Here is a 19333-nt window from a genome sequence, read left to right as displayed (position 1 = left end):
TGTCACCGCTGATGGATGGCCCAGCTCAACTTCTACCTCTGAACCCATAATAAGTGGGGTTTTCTAGCTTTAAAGCTGCACTATGTGACTTTTCATCACAATACAATACGTCCGGTACTTGAAAACCGCTGTCTGTGAGTTCACACAAAAGTCAAATTTTAATCGGTGTAGTCTGACTTAAATCGAGTTTGTCTTAGTCAGACTAAGATACCTGGATAATGTGATTCATAGTCCGATTACTCCTGCATACACTTAAAGCCCTGGTTTGCTTCCGGCCTGCGTTGATTACGCAACTCTTTGGCTGGACCGGAATCGGACTTGACTTGACTTGAAGTCGACAGGAAACTGATTCAGTAGATCATAGAGTTGTCCGGTTGCCTGTCTTAGTCGGACTAAGCTCGATTAAACTGTGCATGTAAAGGTTATAATAGTTTGGGATTTTTTTTTAGTAGTTTTAGTTTATTTTTTCTTCAGATTATTTTTTGTTTGATTCTTTCATGCTTTTTTTATGTGGCGATGTCGTCTTGTAGCTTTAACTTTTCTGTACATTTTTTTTTATTTAAAGGATTTTGCCTCTAAGTTTCTCTTGTTTCCGCCCCTGAGAATCCTGCATATATTTAGGCTGTTAAAACACTTTGTAGACTAAAAAAAGATAAAGTTACCATAAAATTAAATTTACCATCTACATTAATATTCAGTTTATAATCTTAATAAGGTTAAATCAATGTGATAATGTTGTTTCTATGTCAGTGTCCTATTCAAATTAGTGTATGATACTACTATGATATTTATAATAATATAATAACATAATTATCATCACAATGTATACATTAATCAAATCAAAAAACTTAAAGAATTAACATAACTAAAGAAAAACTATATAAAAAATTATTTATAATACAAAGTTATGCGATAATATGAAATTGGATCTCTTCGTTCACTATAACAATGGAGTTTTTAGAGTTAAGGCGCCATCTGCTGGCTGGCTCCGAGTATGACAGTTGTCTGCCGCGCGTCCATGCTGACAGGAGCGCGCACGCCACGCACACTGGCGGAAAGAGCGCGCGCCTCCGCTCGCTGTGACGTACCAGCACCAGCACCAGCACCAGCGTCATGGACGAAGCAGCGAAAAATCAACATGCGAATAAACGAATAAAATCAGCCGCAGAGACGCGGAGATTAGCGCCGATTTAACCGCGCGATAAAAACAGGTCAGAAATACGTGATTATGTTTAAATGTTATCGTGAATTAACCACGTTTATGACGATGTTTACGAACGACGACGATGAACAGACACAGTACAGGTGAACACTGCAGCACTGCACCTGCCTGTGCTTTACTAATACATGTGTATGTGTTATGATATTATATATGATAAATATATATCTATATATGTAAATATATTGTCTACAACATTGAAATGATCAGATCTCGCGATATTTGCTGTAAATACGTTCATATCTATGAAATGTATTGTTGTGATACATTTGGCGTATAGATTTAAAAGTTGTGTTGTTTAAAAAACCCATACAGCTGATTATTATATATTATAAAAAAATAAAATAGCCAAAATAAATAACATATTTAATTATTCTTGGTCAAAAAAACAGCAACAAAAAAACCAAATGGAAAATATAGTAAATAAAAATATGGGTAAACAACAACAAAAATAGCCCAAATAACTACACTATATCTTTAAATCTTTTGAAGTAAATACAATGTTTGGTTATTCTTGGTTAAAACAAACAAATACATTGGGAAATAAAAAATATGGGAAAATCAACAATTTCCAAATAGAAATAGAAAATAATCAAAGATATTTTTTTAATTAAATCACATTTTTTTGGATTCTCTGCCGATCAGCGATCGAGGACGACGTGAACAATGAGACGTTTGTCCAGAAAGAAAGCTCTGAGTCTGGTGAGGGAGCTGGACGCTTTCCCCAAAGTCTCAGAGAGTTACGTGGAGACGTCAGCGTCAGGAGGGACAGGTCTGTACTGTCTAATAAAGTGTTCATCTACACTGTGAACTGTAGGAATATAAAGATGATCTGGTTCTGTTTCCCTCACAGTGTCACTGATAGCGTTCTGTGCCATGACTCTTCTGGCCGTCCTCGAGTTCTTTGTTTATCAGGATACGTGGATGAAATATGAATACGCTGTTGACAAGGACTTTTCCAGGTGTGTTTACGTTCAGCCACTTCATTGTTGTTATAGTAGTTAGTTATAGTAAAGTGTACTGTAGTGTAATAAAGTATAGTATAGTAAAGTGTAGTATAGTATAGTAAAGTGTAGTGTAGGAAAGTGTAGTTTAGTATAGTAAAGTGTCGTATATTATAATAAAGTGTAGTATAGTATAGTATTGTAAAGTGTAGTATAGTATAGTAAAGTGTAGTATATTATAATAAAGTGTAGTATAGTATAGTAAACTGTAGTGTAGTATAGTAAAGTATAGTATAGTAAAGTGTAGTATAGTATAGTCAAGTATGGTAAAGTGTAGTATCGTAAAATGTAGTATAGTAAAGTGTAGTATAGTAAAGTGTAGTGTAGTATAGTAAAGTATAGTATAGTAAAGTGTAGTATGGTGTAGTATAGTATAGTCAAGTATGGTAAAGTGTAGTATCGTAAAATGTGGTATAGTATCGTAAAATGTAGTATAGTAAAGTATAGTATAGTAAATTGTAGTACAGTAAAGTGTAGTATAGTAAAGTGTAGTGTAGTATAGTAAAGTATAGTATAGCAAAGTGTAGTATCATAAAATGTAGTATAGTAAAGTGTAGTATGGTAAATTGTAGTACAGTAAATTGTAGTATAGTAAAGTGAGTTATAGTATAGTAAAGTATAGTAAAGTGTATTGTAGTATAGTATAGTAAAGTGTAGTAAAGTAAAGTGTAGTTGTGTAGTAAAGTTTAGTTAAGTGTAGTATAGTATTTTAAAGTGTAGTATAGTATTTTAAAGTGTAGTATAGTGAAGTGTAGAATAATAAAGTGTAGTAAAGTGTATTATAGTATAGTTTAGTAAAGTGTAGTATAGTATAGTAAAGTGTAGTATAATAAAGTGTAGTAAAGTGTATCATAGTATAGTATAGTAAAGTGTATTGTTGTATAGTAAAGTGTAGTATAGTATAGTAAAGTGTAGTATAATAAAGTGTAGTAAAGTGTATTATAGTATAGTATAGTAAAGTGTAGTATAGTATAGTAAAGTGTAGTAAAGTGTATCATAGTATAGTATAGTAAAGTGTATTGTTGTATAGTAAAGTGTAGTATAGTATAGTTAAGTGTAGTATAATAAAGTGTAGTATAGTATAGTGTAGTATAGTATAGTAAAGTGTAGTATAATAAAGTGAATGTCTGACTCTTGTGTTTTCCATCATTCACAGTAAACTAAGAATAAACATTGACATCACAGTGGCCATGAAATGTCAGCGTGAGTTTTTTTACTCTTTGTTTTTCTTCCCGTCACAGACACTGTGCAGATATAAAGTAGATATAGAAGTATTACAGTATAAAGATGATGCAATGATTCACCTTTTAAAATCGGTCGTGTTTTTTTTTCCTGCAGATGTCGGAGCAGATATTTTGGACTTGGCTGAGACGATGATCACGTCCAGCGGCCTCAAGTACGAGCCTGTGAGTGAAGCATCGTCTTTACACCAGCTTACAATTTTGTTGTTGTTGTTGTTTTTTCACTGATCCATCTCTGTTTTTCCCTGTTTGTGTCTGTTCAAGCAGGTTATTTTTGATCTGACTCCACAACAGAGAATATGGCAAAGGTGCATTACCATTACATCTATATATACATACATATATATGTATATATATAATAAAATAAGACTGTTGTTTCTCGTCCAGGACGCTGCAGCTCATTCAGAACAGACTGAGAGAGGAACACGCTCTCCAGGAAGTCCTTTACAAAACTCTGCTGAAAGGAGGTCCCACTGCGCTGCCCCCACGGTCGCTGTTTTTTAAAAGCTCAGACGTACGTTTATGTTTAAAAAGTTACACACTGCAGCTTTAATAAGTCTGTGTATGTGTGTGTAGGGAAGACGCCTCTGTGGAGCCGCTCAGTGCGTGCAGGATACACGGACACGTGTACGTCAACAAGGTGGCGGGAAACCTGCACATCACTGTGGGGAAGTAAGGAGAGAGAAAATGTTCAGCTTCACATGAATGTATGAGTAAAAAGCGATTTTTCTGTCTGTTTTAACGCGGTTATTTTGTCTCATTTCAGGCCTTTCCAGCATCCTCAGGGACACGCCCATATCGCAGCGTTTGTGAGCCACGACAGTGAGTTACACAATCCTGTACGACACCACATATACTGTATCGGGACTTCCCACTCTCCTCTTCTCTTTGTTTCAGCGTACAACTTTTCCCATCGCATCGACCATTTATCCTTCGGGGAGGAGATTCCAGGGATCATTAATCCTCTGGACGGCACCGAGAAAATCACCTTTAACAGTGAGTCACTGCAGCAAATAAAGCGACAAACTATTTCAGCTCTACTTTCCAGAATTTCCCTGGAAATTAAAAAATAATAATAATTATTTGTGATTTCATCACAGACAACCAGATGTTCCAGTACTTCATCACGGTGGTGCCGACCAGAGTGAACACGTACCAGATATCTGCAGACACGCACCAGTTCTCTGTGACGGAGCGAGTGAGTAGCTCGTGAAAATTTTTTTTTTATTGCTGTGTATTATTTTTTCAGATTTTTGAGAAACAAAGATAGTAAAAAATCTAAAAGTATTTTTTAAAATTATCGCAATTTTTTATATCGGTACGACAAAAACACGAGTTCACTCAATTACGTAGGGTGCGAATTGCCCAAAGTGGACGGCAAATTTCCAAATGGCCGACTTCCTGTTGAGTTCAGACCATGGTTACCATCGACTTTTTTGTTCGTCTTGGACGAAAACATCTTCCCACCAAGTTTTGTGAAATTCGGTGCAACTTAATCTTGGCTTGCTCCATCCAATTTTTCACCTTGGGGGGACAAGACCTATGCAAATATCGCATTTTCACCAGACCTGACCTCTGTGCAAAGTTTCAAGAGTTTTTATACACGTTAACCCCCTCAAAAATGATGCAATGACATCAGCCCCTTAGCATTCGTGCTCGGCTCCATCTCCTGCGATAAAATTCAAATTCATTGTTTTTTTTCCCCCCCTAAGGAGCGGGCGATAAACCACGCCGCGGGCAGCCACGGCGTCTCCGGCGTCTTCGTGAAGTACGACACCAGCTCTCTGATGGTGACGGTCAGCGAGCAGCACATGCCGCTGTGGCAGTTCCTGGTGCGACTGTGCGGGATTATTGGGGGAATATTCTCCACGACAGGCAAGTCTTTTCCGAACAAAAGAACAGCCCATAAAATTCATCTGTAAAGTGTCCACACGGGAAATTGTTTGTTTATTTATTAATTTATTTATGACGTGGTGTGTTCCTTCTTTGCAGGCATGCTTCACGGTCTCGTCGGCTTCTGTTTCGACATCGTTTGCTGTCGCTTCAAACTGGGAGTCTACAGACCCATCGAGGTGAGTCTTATCACGTAAAAATTGCATTATTTCTTCTTATTTATTTGACCTATATTTAACCAGATTGGTACCATTGAGATCAAGAGCGCAGCAGCATTAGCATCATTACATTAAAAACAACAAAAACGCATTAAATTAAAGTAACATAAAACACTTGCACACAAACCATGTTGAGTATTTACGGAGCTTACAAACTGGGGTCCAAAGTTGACATACCGTAATCTGTAACTCTTGTAATTTAGGCCCAGATTAACAGCTTGTCCTGTTTAAAAACAGCAGCCTATTTATCCCCACAATTAAGTGTGGTGTCCCTCAAGGCTCCACACTGGGCCCACTACTTTTTTGTTTGTTTTTTGGTTGCAAATAAAGGTTTCACCAGAGCTTTTTGTGGAAGATGACCAGAAAATAAACTCTAAGTGACTCTGTATAATACGTTTGCCTGCAGCTTCACAACCAGATGAACAATCACCAGATTCCTCCACTGGCCGAAGATGTTCCGCACGAGTAGCTGCCTGTTTCACGGAGGAAAAGGTGACCTGTGAGAATAACGTCAAAGTGTTGTTGAAATTGTAAAATACAGATGATTGTATCAACAATTTGATGATGTTTTTGTTTTGTTTACTTACATTTGCTTTGAGGAAAACCAGTCGATGTGAGGCAGACGAAGAGTTTTTAAAGGACAACACAGACACGCTTTGTTTTTTTTTGGTTCTTTTCTAGTTTATTTCAGATTTGCCAAGCAAACTTGAATGAAGTGCTGCCACAGCAGGGAATCGAGACGGTCAGACATGTTGCAAATGACACGCAGAAAGAATAACATGACATTATTGATTATGTGTTTGCCGTTTTTTTCCCGCCCATCCCCTCCCTCCCTCCCCCGTTACAATAGCCCTGTAAAGCTCAGTGACAACAATTCTGACAAAACCCACTCCAATCGGGCGTCGCGGTGCAAGCGCAGGACAGTTACGCTAACAGCTAACCCCGCGGTTACACGACAGACGTGGGCTTTGCATAAACATTTATTTCGTTTTGTCCCCTTTTTTTTTTTTCACCCCCCCCTCACAAATATATAAAGGCTCTCAACAGAGCCACAACAACCCGCATAATAACACTGTCCAGTTTTCTTTAAACTGTTTGTTTAGTGAAAGTCAGACTTGCCCGTCACATGTTAAAACACTTCTGGTAGACTCTGTCGGAAGCTCTGTGGTACAATCCTGTCGGCCAAAGTCAACAGTCAAATACATTTTTTTTTTTTTTTTTTTTTTTGGTAAGTCTATAAGAATAAAATGCTTTAATTTCGAGTATGTACAGAGCTTCCAAACTGGGGTCAACGTTGACACACCATAAAGAGTCCCTCATTTGTGATTTAGGCCCAGATTAACACGTAGTAGATCAATAACAGCTTGTCTCGCTTAAAAAATAGCAGCCTATTTATCCCTCAATTAAGTGTGGTGTCCCTCAAGGCTCCATCCTGGGCCCGCTACATTTAAAAAAAAAATTATTTTTACTTTATATATTACAATATTCATGACTTCATAATGTGTCCTTTTTACCGACCGGTTTCACAAATATCCCTCGTTTTCTTTCATATAAATAAAACTGAAATATCCAGTTTGCAACAGAATTCAACAAGCACTCAAAACGCTCACGGTTGTCGAGTGTTAGGATTATATTTCAGTCACTTTTAAAGGTCACTCTTCTATCCTTCTCCGTCCTTTTTTTTCCTTCTAACAATTGAAAGACTTTTTAAATCAGTTTTCCGAGCTGCGATCGTTTCTCGTCTCGTCAGCCGATCGTAAACTCGGGAAGCGGATGAAAAATCCTTCCTTCTTTAGAACTCGGGAGGATAGAAGAGTTTTTTTTTTTTGCGACTCAAGCGGAACGCTAACACAACAGAGGCACGAAAATCTTCGACATGCTTGGTCCCCCAACCCTCGCTCACTGTCACCGTTAAAATAAACTGAAGCACTGATATTAGACTTATTTACTGAACTCCTTTAAGACTGGTGTGTTTGGCAATTCCTACACGATAATAATTGATCATTTTTTTCCCGCCTCATCGCGCTGAAATAACCTCGAAAAAAATGTGCCCCTCGCTCGCCGAGGACGCGTCTTAGAAAACCTATTGGGAAACTATTGTACAATATGTCATACTGGGATATACAAATAAACTCCACTCTGATGTACTCTTATTTATATATAATACACTGCCAAGGCCCTACCGCGTAATATTTTAGACGAGCCTTTGACACAAGTATAAAGATGTAAAAAGTAGTAAACTTAGTTTCAGTACAAACCGCTGTACAAACAGGCAAAAAAGTGGATGAGCGTTTCGAAAGAAAACGAAAGAAAACGTGGACGTTCAAAGACGTGGTGAATGAAGCTCAGCAGCAGCAGGAGGAGGAAGAGGAAGAGGAGGAGGAAGAGGAGGAGGAGGAGATGGTACATCTGTATGTTCCCGTAGCTGCAGTAACTTTAGGTTTCAGCTCATTTCTGCGCGTGTGATCGTTAAAAAAAAAAAAAAAAAGGCAGTAGATAACACGCAAAAGACATACAGACGTTCCAAATCGGAGATCGTGGAAATCGTCCTCCGCAGAAGAAGCACTGCTGTTTTCAAGTATGAAAAGGAAAATCACCACAAGGCAAGGCAATGTACGTAGATTCAAGAGGATGGAAAAAATGAGGTGGAAATCACGCCGGGGGTTTATTGTTGCATATATAATTGGCCACTTTGAGAAGAAGAAGAAGAAGAATGAAGAAAAACACTTGTTTGAAGGCGTAAACAGTGCAGTTACGGATGATTTTTCCAAATTATCGAATCATTCATGGCATAGCAGACCCCAAATTTGTTGTTTTTGTTTTTTTTTTGTTCTCGTCAATTCACCGTCCTGAGGGCTTCGCACGTCGTTCACGGGCCCCAACGCTTGTAGAGAGTCCTGCCTGAATCCACACCGGAGGAGGAGGAGGAGGATTCGGAGCTTCCTCCTTGTCATCAGACGGACAATTTCGGTCTCTCCGAAAAGGTTTCCGTCCCGCCGCCACCGATCACTAAAACGGGGCGAGGGCTGCCGTCTCGGGCTCCAGGAAGACTCAGTTGGTCAGGGTGCTGGACGCACGGAAGTAGGAGAGGAACTTGAAACAGAGGTTGACCACAAAGTACCAGATGTTCCGGGCCATCTGGGACCGAGCGATGAACACCCGCCAGATGAACACCAGCAGCAGAGTGTTGAAGGCGTAGCGGATGTTCCTCAGTCTGAAGGAAATGAACCCAAACAAAGAAAATCTATTAGAAACACTCATAGAACTTTAAATGACAAGTAAAACTCTGCTTTTAGTCCACGGGTGTCAAACATGCGGCCCGTGGGCCAGATCCGGCCCGCAGAATTCATTTGTTGTTGAAATACTATACTAAACTACCTGTGTGATGTGTAAATGGTACAATAATGGTATAATTTAGGGATAATATTATTGAAATTGCAGCTATTTTTCTTATACTTTGTAAAAAAAAAAGATACTTCATTAAATGTAAAACAAAAGGGAAAGTAGGTTATTATGCTATTATTTTACTGGTCCCAAAAAAAAAGATCAAATCATTAGAGTTTCGAATAAAATAATTAAGTGTTATTACATTTTTACAATTTTTTTCATGAAATTAATCAAAATCACTTTTTTTTTTAAATGTAAAAAGTTATTAATTTAACTTATCTACATATCTGACTCTATCTTGCTTTTTAGGACATAGTAGGAAGAAAATAAGCTTTTTTTTTTTTCAACCTTTTTTAAATGTAATAATATATACATTCACTCGAGAATCGATGTATGTATGTTTTTTTTTCAAAAGTAAAGGGTCAGAAAAGTAAAAAATACATAAATTTAACATATACAGGTCTCCATATGAGGGCAAAGGTTAAAACACAAAGAAAACAAACCAAAATTTGCGTTCTATTTGAATTCAAATGACTTATTTTCGATGTTTTTTCAAACAAAAACAGAAGAACAAAGGTTAATAAATCCCTGCCCCCCCAGAAAATATTTAAATACATATTCAATATTTTCCTACTATACTTCATTTCTGAAATGATAAATAAAGTGCACGTACTTCCTCAGGTGTTGCCTGGCAACGGGGATGTCGGACATCTCCTCGTTCAGGACGTACTTCTTGGTGCCGATGCAGTAGTTCTCGATGTACTCGGGCCAGTTCAGCTGACGCACGTCAAAGTTAAACGTCTGACAAACGGAGAGAGAGAGAGAGAAGAAGAAGAACTGTTATATAAAAATAAATAAATACATTTAAAAAATGAACATGAAGTTCCACTTTCACTCACTAGATGGTGCAATGGGCTTCCTCATACAACTGACATGTATTCTATCCTGACAAAAAAAAATTCATCCAAAGAAAGACAATGCTGACTAACAATGATCTAATAGTCTTAAGTTAGTAAATTATTATTATTATTTGCTAAAATGAACAGGATTCTCTTTCATAAAATGTAAAGAATTTCCACATACACATGAATGGGAAACGCTCGTTTCCTGTCGTAACTGGCAACCCGTGGTTGCTCGGCAGCTGAGACTCTACTGACCGCAATGATTGGTAGACGGCGGTAGGTGGCGCCACATGACAAAACGTGATTTCAAAACATAAACCTGATTTGCAGTCTGCAAAATATATATTTTTAATGCAAATATTTTGTCTGTACTGTTGTTGTTGGTGAGTTCAGTTTGTTATATGAACATTATTCCTGAGTCTCTGTGACATATTAGGAGGATTTTTTTGCCAGTTGCTTTAGATTTATTACATAATGCACCTTTAAACAACCACAGTTTAAGTTTAGTACTTTTTTTTTTTTTGTGCACATTCAACAAGTTGAACCCGGATGAGAATAATAAGCTAATATACGTGAAATTTGTCCCAAAATGGCAGCGCATGGACGATAATGGTACCTTCCTGTCCTCCGGTGTTAACTGGCCCATCAGCATGCTCATGTTGTCTGAGTTCCAGTCCCAATCCTGGCTGCTGAAGTACTCCAGCAGACTGATGGCCTTGTGGAGACGGTTAAAGATGCGCATCATCCTGCCGAGACGAGAGGTTTTAGCGACACGGCGCGACTTTTCATATCGGAATACATTTTTAAAAAGTGGATCACGAGTGTGTCTTACTGCGGTTTCTGTCCACACAGGCGCAGGAAGAGGTCGTAGATGAAGGCGGGGAACTTGTGGCTGACCATGGTCCAGTACTGGTAGATCAGGTAGTTGGAGGTGATGTTGGCGTTGGGTCTGCGGAAGGCCTGCTCCAGGGGGTTTCTCTTGAAGGTGGACATCACGTGGTGCTCTGCAAAAAAAAAAGAAAGAGAGACAACTCAGTGTGGGGTCAGGCATCGGACGTTAGCGCTAAAGTTTGAGTTATTCGATGTCAAATTTCGGTTCTTACGAAAAGGGTTCAATATCGGGAGACACTCGAGTTTTTGATATCGGTATCACTGTATTGGACACAAAAAAAGTAGTGTCGTGGCACGTCCCTAATTTCAAGTAACGTCCTCAAGTTCAAACAAACACAAACCCCGCCCCCCAGAACGTCTGCAAAATAATGCACCAAACAGAGAAAAAACGCGTACAAACTCAAGAAGACGACCAAGACGACGACAAGTCAGAGAAAGGGGGGGTGGAGTTATGTCATCGTTGATTCCCTAAAGTCGTGTTTAGACTGTAAACATTTAAAAAATCCAAAAAAAAGGGAAGGGTGCAGTATTTTGCACCGTCTGCTTTGCACAAACAAAGGAAGAAATTGATGATTTTTTGCGTCAACATGAGTCGATTGTTATTTCTTAGCTATGGGCGACTGGACGCTAGTGGGAAGAACCAGGCATTTAACCTCTAAGGCTAAGACATCCGTGTGGACAAAAGACACCCAGCGATCGGCCGCCTGTGATGCAACGCCCGTCCCTTCCTGCGGCCGCCTTCCAAAAAAAGGATCGACGGGCAAACACATCGCACAATAGCAGACTCAACCCTGTTCACGCCTCGTTCTCGGGCGAAACCGACAACATAAAAAACTGGGAGATCTGCATTGTTTCGGCTTAACGACTCCCTACGACCAGTATCTGCCTCAGAGGTTAAAATACCTGCTTCTTACTCCACTAACGACCGAAGAAGACGACTATGAATCAAGGGGTTTTTACAGCAAAGACGTCAAATAGATGACATCAAACACATACACGTTACATATTAGGTCTTTGAAAGCAACAAAGGAAATGAGCCGCCATGAATTCCTCGATCACTTCAGACGTACGACGATCTCTCGACCTCCTGTGCGCAACCATGTGGCTGCACATTACATCACACACACACACACACATGAACCAGGCCTGACAAGGTCAGTTTCCATGGCAACAGATATGTAGTGGCTGCAGGAGGCGGGGATGACCAGATGTGAGGTGACAGCCAGCTGTTGTCCCAAACCCCCCCCCGCCCCCGCTGCAGAATCGCCGTAACCTTGAGTCGTCCGCGAGTAAAACGTCTGGAAACGAGTTCCCATAATTCCTGGAATCCTGCTCCTTTAAATCACGCTTTTTAATTCATACCGAGAGGTAAATAAAAAAACAAACAAACAAGCAAACAAACTAATTGTTTCTCAGTGGCTTCCGATTAGCTTCATCCCTCGCTCTCATTTGGGTCGGCGCCGCTGCACACGAGTGACAGCGATGAGGCCTAATCCCACCGCGAGCCATCTGGTATTAATTTAATCTGCGAAAGGGGACGTGTTCGCTAATCTGAGAGGAAAGACAAGGGCGCCCGCGCGTCCGTGTCCTCTGTCATCACGCCAGACGTCCAAAGCCGTTTAATCCCAACCGCGAGAACGAAAAAACTACTACGTTTTTTTAAATTATGCGGTGAAATTTTGAGTGTCTTGCTAGGGTTTCGGGTGCATTGAACCTTTAAAACTTGAAGTATTTACACAAAGTAGTGTTTTTGGTGGAATCAACCTCCTTTAAAACTAGAGACCGACTCGCGAAGCTGGTTGTACAAGCTCCTCCCCCTTTGCCGCTTCCTCCTCCCCCTTCCAAACACCTAGTTTCTAACTGTCCCGAAACTGGTGAAAAAACGGAGAAAGCAGCGTGTTTTAAAGTTGTCGTATTTCAACAACGGTCGATGATACAGATTATCTTTTTGGTTCGTGGGCGTCAGGAGGCTTTCAGGAGCTCCCACATTTAAATTTGTGGAAAAACGGGCGTGAACTGACCGGGAAATTGCAGTTTTAAAATCACCCTCATCTTCGTTTTTTTAAAGAAGAGCTGAGTTTTAACATGGGAGTCAATGGGAGGTTTGACCAGAACTCTTTGCGCTTTTGTGTGATTTTAAGAAAAACTACAAGTCGTACGAAAATGAAAACAACACACGGGGTTAGACAACAACCACAGCAACGTTTTTATGTGATAAATGTCTGCGTCGGTTGGAAATTGCGGGAAGGAGAAGAGTTTGTTTGGAGATGTTTGTGATTATTTTCATGGACCACGTGTCCCCCCCCGCTAGATACACGCGCAATACACACCGACTACAAACACTTCAATAGTTAAACTGCGATCGCTTAAAAACCATAACGGATATCAAAACTTTGATTGAGGTGAGAAAAGTTTCAAGTCTTGTGACCCGTTTAAAGTTTCAACCACGTCTCTACGTTACAGTATGACGACACTGTGAGGCTCCAAAGTGGGCTAATTTTTCCACTATTTTCCAAATTAAATTTTTATTTGTAATTTTTGTCGCCAAGGTTACACCATTCTCGATCAAACGCAGAGCAGGCACTCTAAAAACTACTTTACCGTTCATAAAATGCATTTATTTTGATGGTGAGGGCCTAAAACGGAGAAGAATCTGATTAAATTAGTGAAACTACAATACTGCATGTGTTGCAGTGTTTCCACCTCCTTCCAGCAGAGGGCGGCAGACCCTCACCACACAAATCAACTTAACTGCATCACTGGGACATGATGGTATGTCACAACAGTGGATTATTGATTTGTGATGATGACGATGACGATGATGATGATGATGGGAATAAAGCAGGAAATGAAGGAGGAAATAAATATGAAAGCAGGTTTTTTTCCGTTTCCTCGTGTACGTACCGATTTCTCCCCAGTGGAACGGGTTAATGCCGCCGGTCGTGCAGTTGTAAACCAGAGCAGTTTTAGGTCTGTGAGGTGAGCAGAGAGAGAGACAGGGTCATGATCATCAACACATCAACTGTGAAGAATTAGCAGCATTCTGGCTCCTTTAAAACCTCAACTCAGGTTAAATGGCTGCTGTGAATAACTGAAAGTACTGAAATATTCCACTCGAGTAAAAGTACCACTATTTTTGACCTCATTTTACTTAAGTACAAGTAAAAGTACTGGTCTAAAAATGTACTTTTAAAGCCGTCTGGAAACTTTGGCAGTGAGTGACCTTTGTGACCTTTGACCTTTGTCTATACAGCATATATTATTCAATTTTTATCATGTCAATATGTAATATTTTCTCTACATTGTATATAGGTGTTCAATATTATATATTACCTTTAAAGTTGCCTGTCTTTGCTGCTGTAATATCATACATATCCTCGCTGTGGGACTAATAAAGGATCTTATCTCATAAATAAGTGTTTTTTTATGGCGTTTTCTGATTTTTCAGCTTCTTCAAATATGATTATTTTCCAATTTCTTTGCTCTATGTCACAAATAAATCATAAAAAACAAACAAGAATAGTTTTGGTCGGTAGACAAAAAACTCAAAACAAGACATTGACACGGGGACAATATGTGCTCCAAAACACGGGCTAATTCCATATTTTGTTCCTGAAAACACGATAAAAACAATCTCCTCTGTGAGGGGAAAAAAATGTCACGTTAAACTTTATCTGTGTTTTCCCACTCTGATAATAATAATAATAATAATAATAATTTCTGCGTTTCAAAAGGTGTTGGATAAAAGAGGGATTTTGAGTATCCGATCACTCACTTGTGTACGGCCGTGTACCAGCCGGCGGCCAGCGTGAGGTTGATGACCACGTCCACAGGGATCAGGTCGGCCACGGCGTCGTTGTTCGCTCTCATGGTGCGCAGGATTCCTTTGCCCGCCTGATTACGAACAGACAAACGTTTCTTCGTGAGAATTAAAAACTTAAATACAACGACAAACCATCAAACTTTGTCTTTTTTTTAAGACAAAACTTACGGCAATAAAGACTCCACTCGGCCCGTTGAAGTTGTCGATCCAACCCTGGAGAGCAAAGAAAAGACAAGTTAATCCTCGGAGACTCGTGTGGTCCTTGTTTTTGAAACAGCTGTTCGCGACTTGTGTTACTTCCTGTGGTGGAAGCTGCGATTGTCGACTTCAATTAGTCTCCATTAAAAATGGATGAAACCACTGGTTATAGAAACCACTGCAGTTTCTAGCAGCAGCATGTGTGTGTGTGTGTGTGTGTGTGTGTGTGTGTGACCAGAGCGGTAGAGCTGTTCTGTCGTCAAGACTCCAGTCTAATAATTAAAAAAGCTCCGGTGCAGATAAAGAAGAACAAGGTTTTTAGCATGTTTAAAATTCAGATTTCACATCATGCGACGTTTAAAGCTGCAGTGTGTGAGCTTTTTGGTGATTTGTTCACCGAAACAATGCAAAAGTTAATCGAGCTAAGGCCGTAGTCTGACTAAGACAGGCAATCGGACAACTTGCAGAGTCCACGTCTACATGTGTGGGAGAAATTAGTTTGAATGTTTCGTACCGATACGCCAAATCCGACTCCAGTTCGACTAAGCGTCCACACGAAAGCGTAATCGGACTATGAATCATAGCTCGATTTTTAGTCGGACTAACGTGCTTTACGTGACATTAAGAAAACCAAAGTATTGTCTTAGTCCGACTAAGCGTACACACGCAGGAGTAATCGGACTATGAATCATAGCTCGTTTTTTAGTCAGACTAACGTGTTAACTTGACATTAAGAAAACCAAAATATTGTCTTCGTCCGACTGAGCGTACACACACAGGAGTAATTGGACTATGCATCATAGCTCGATTTTTAGTCCTACTAAGGTGTTTACGTGACATTAAGAAAACCAAAGTATTGTCTTAGTCCGACTAAGCATACACATGCAGGAGTAATCGGACTATGAATCATAGCTCGATTTTTAGTCGGAAAAACATGACATTAAGAAAACCAAATTATTGTCTTAGTCTGACTAAAAACAGACTTTTGGCACGATTGTAAAAATTTTTTGGATGCCGCGTACTTTGTCAGTCAAGTAATAATATCCCACCTGACAGAGGGAGCGTTTGTGTGTATACAGCAGCAGCGCAGGGGTGGGCGGGGCCAAGTAGACTGTATGTACAGAATGTCATTTAAGACTTACTGCTACGAATATACATAAGTCAGCTGCATAAGGGGAAACTTTGACCTTTTAAAGGTGACATTAGCCAAATAAAACGTCCGATTTCGATCAAAAATGTTCACATCGCCTTTAAAGAGTTGTTTTAGTCGTTAGTCCTGATGAATTCAACACTTTTTTTTTGCTATGTTTTCAGTCTGACTCCAACCTGCTCACATGGAGATGGACTTGGTAAATCGGTCTTCAGCCGACACATTGCTTTAATCCTACGACACTTAACCTCTAGAGGAGTCGATCAAAGTCGAAGTTTTTCGGCAGAAAAAGGCAGTTTATCGCTGCAGAAGACAGAAAACACACAACAGCGCGGTCGGACTCACGGGGAAGGGTTCCTGCCAGCTGGCTCCCACTATGGAGGGTCTGATGATGCCGATGTTGAGCTTGTCCTGCTCCTGTTGCACCACGTACTCCGCCAGCGCCTTGGTGTAGGTGTACGTGTTGGGCCTGTCGCCGATGAGGCGCGGCGTGATGTCTCGCACGATGCTGTCGTCCATCCATCTGACCGCAGGAAGTCAATATTATGACAAGCATGTATACGTGCATTTCATGCGATTGGTTGATTCGGGACACATTTACGCGTCAATATCATCAATTACGAATTAAACACTGCGCGGGGTAAATAAAACCGCGTAAAACAGACCTGAATAACAATTTTGGCACATAATCCATGTCAGAAAGTACAAGATAAAGCTTCAGGTTGTTGACTGTAATGTTTGAGTAATAGCTTACACTTCTAATTCCATATTATGGCTTTGTGTTGTGAAATTTTAACATGGGAGTCAATGGGAGGTTTGACCAGATCTCTGCGCTTTTAGGTGATTTTAAGACAAAAACTACACGTCATATGAAAATGAAAACAATGCAAATGGTTAGACAACAACTACAGCAACGTTTTTATGTACAAACTGTCTGTGTAGGTTGGAAACTGTGGGCGGGAGAAGAGTTTGTTTAGAGATGTTTGTGATTATTTTCACGGACTAGAGTCGGCCCCCTAGAGTGCGCAATACACACTTACTACACATACTACAAAACTTAAACTGCTATTGTTTAAAAACCGTAATAGCTATCAAAACTTTGATTTAGGTGAGTAAAGTGCCAAGTCTTATGACCCGTTTAAACTTTCAACCGCGTCTCTACGTTTAAGTTTGACGACACTGTGAGGCTCCAAAGTGGGCTAGGTTGAGATCGTTTTCCGACCGTATGTGGAAAAATAGATGCTTGCTCTGCCATGCAGAGCAGGCACTCTAATAAAACTGCCGCGACTGTTCCAACACTCGTTTTCATGTTCCGATTATCTGCCGTCGTTGTGGAAGCGACACTCGTGGACCGTTGCACGTGTCGTGGACAAGCGTCAATAACAATAGATGCTTGCTTTGCAATGCAGAGCAGGCACTCTATAAAACTACAACTGTTCCAACACTCGTTTTCATGTTTTCCGATTATCTGCCGTCGTTGTGGAAGTGACACTCGTGGTCCGTTGCACGTGTGGTGGACAAGCGTCAATAACAATAGATGCTTGCTTTGCAATGCAGAGCAGGCACTCTAATAAAACTGCCACGACTGTTCCAACACTCGTTTTTATGTTCCGATTATCTGCCGTCGTCGTGGAAGTGACACTCGTGGTCCGTTGCACGTGTGGTGGACAAGCGCCAATAACAATAGATGCTTGCTTTGCAATGCAGAGCAGGCACTCGCACAAATTGGTGTGAAATAACGTCTTGGAAACATCTCATCTCGCATCATTTTCCCCCGTACTCTGCATTCCTTCTGCTCTAATTCTCCCGCCTCCGTATAAATCAAACATGTCAGCAGCGATTTAACGATATGAATCGATGTCGGATACGCTAACTAACGTCGTTTTTTCATAACGTCGTTCCCCCCCCCCCCCCCCCGGAGGCGTAGAAAATCCGCCTTTTTTCCCCCCCCTCTCCGTCCACTCACTCGAGAGAATCGATGAGCTTCTTGGGCTCGACGGGCGGCGGATAGATGACCTCGTCGATGTGCTTGCGGTTGCAGTTTGCATAGGCGGTGGAGACGTGGATGAAGGCCTCGAGGTGGTGCATCTGCTGGGCCAGGCTGAGGAGCTGCTGCGTGCCGAGGACGTTCAGCTGCAGGGCGTGTCTGTGAAGAGAGGAGGGGGAAACACTCAGTTTAGTAGCGCCAGTGTGTGTGTGTGTGTGTGTGTGTGTGTGTGTGTGTGTGTGTGTGTGTGTGTGTGTGTGTGCCAGTGACTCAGAAGATTTGCATGAGATAAAAGCCTTTTTTCTTTTTAAAGAGAGTGTTACTATCTCTGTTTGGACATTTGCATGCGAGAACGTCGGCGTCTCCACAAACTGACCGAGCGTTTCAGTCCATTCAGAATCTGGAGAAGAAGACTTTATTCTCATGCTACGACTTTTTTAATACTACGATTTAATTTATCGCCATGTTCCGACGTTATTCTCGTCACATTACGACTTTATCCTCGTAATATTAAGACTTTTTTAATATTACAACTTTATTCTTGAAAGACTACAACTTTATTCTTGTAATATTACGACTTTTTTTAATATTACGACTTTATTCCCACATTACGACTTTTTTTAATATTACGACTTTATTCTCGCAATATTACGACTTTTTTTAATATTACGACTTTATTCCCGCAATATTACGACTTTCTTAATACTATGACTTTATTCTCTTATATTACGACTTTTTTATTATTACGACTTTATTCTCGCCATATTGCGACTTTATTCTTGCAATATTACGACTTTTTTAATATTACGACTTTATTCTTGAAAGATTACGACTTTATTCTCGCAATATTATAATTTTTCTTAATATTACAACATTATTCTCGCCATATTATCACTTTATTAATATTACGACTTTATTCTCGCCATACTACAACTTTTTAAATATTACAACTTGATTTTCTTATATTACGACTATTCTCATAATATTGCAACTTTATTCTTGTAATATTACCACTTTTTTAATACTACGACTTTATTCTTGTAATATTACAACTTGATTCTCACAATAATACAACTTTTTTAATACTACGACCTTATTCTGATAATATTACCACTTGCTTCTCACAATATTATGACTTTATTCTCATAATATTACAACTTTATCGGCAACTCAAGTGGAGACACAACAACCCCGAAGAGTCTACGATATTTAATCTGTACGAGCACTGTTTGTGGATATTTACGAAGATGCCGAGGTCACACTGTGTAATCTTGTGCGTCCGTTCAGTACACACAAGTACACACAAGTACACACAAGTACACGCAGAGTTTGTCCTGGAATAACCACCTCCACTTCCACTTCCTCCTCCTCCTCTTTTCCACTGCTTGTTCCCTGTCGCCTCTAATGAGCTGGTACCACC

At 40.0% G+C, this 19333-nt stretch overlaps 2 protein-coding genes across 3 annotated transcripts in view; one reads left to right on the top strand and one right to left on the bottom strand.

Moving 5' to 3' along the window:
- Positions 1-1092: 1092 nt before the first annotated feature.
- LOC310942081 (endoplasmic reticulum-Golgi intermediate compartment protein 2-like) lies at positions 1093-6120 on the top strand. Of its 2 annotated transcripts, none has more exons than XM_083907366.1 (14): positions 1093-1211; positions 1865-1991; positions 2073-2181; positions 3380-3426; positions 3562-3629; positions 3732-3772; positions 3852-3953; positions 4041-4136; positions 4231-4286; positions 4362-4460; positions 4565-4662; positions 5177-5339; positions 5457-5536; positions 5982-6120. In XM_083907366.1, exons 2-14 carry the CDS (start codon positions 1886-1888, stop codon positions 6042-6044), a joined length of 1128 nt encoding a protein of 375 aa, XP_083763492.1. In that variant the 5' UTR covers positions 1093-1211; positions 1865-1885; the 3' UTR covers positions 6045-6120. The 2 variants fall into 2 exon arrangements, with proteins under 2 accessions (XP_083763492.1, XP_083763491.1); XM_083907365.1 differs by having other exon boundaries at positions 1122-1305.
- A 2506-nt stretch (positions 6121-8626) lies between these two features.
- The window catches only part of LOC310941958 (fatty acyl-CoA reductase 1), a gene marked incomplete at its 3' end in the record, with an annotated part of 49880 nt that continues 39173 nt past the window's right edge, over positions 8627-19333 (bottom strand). The window contains exons 4-12 of the mRNA XM_083907219.1: positions 17893-18072; positions 16272-16449; positions 14747-14791; positions 14531-14649; positions 13660-13727; positions 10697-10868; positions 10481-10610; positions 9636-9763; positions 8627-8789 (exon numbers count right to left, since the gene is read on the bottom strand). Coding sequence (XP_083763345.1) covers positions 8627-8789; positions 9636-9763; positions 10481-10610; positions 10697-10868; positions 13660-13727; positions 14531-14649; positions 14747-14791; positions 16272-16449; positions 17893-18072 — 1183 coding nt within the window. The remainder of the gene's footprint in view (positions 8790-9635; positions 9764-10480; positions 10611-10696; positions 10869-13659; positions 13728-14530; positions 14650-14746; positions 14792-16271; positions 16450-17892; positions 18073-19333) is intronic.

Source organism: Microchirus variegatus (genome assembly GCF_963457635.1).
Source record: "Microchirus variegatus genome assembly, chromosome: 20".
Classification (NCBI taxonomy): domain Eukaryota; kingdom Metazoa; phylum Chordata; class Actinopteri; order Pleuronectiformes; family Soleidae; genus Microchirus; species Microchirus variegatus.
This window is presented reverse-complemented; position numbering and strand designations above follow the sequence as displayed.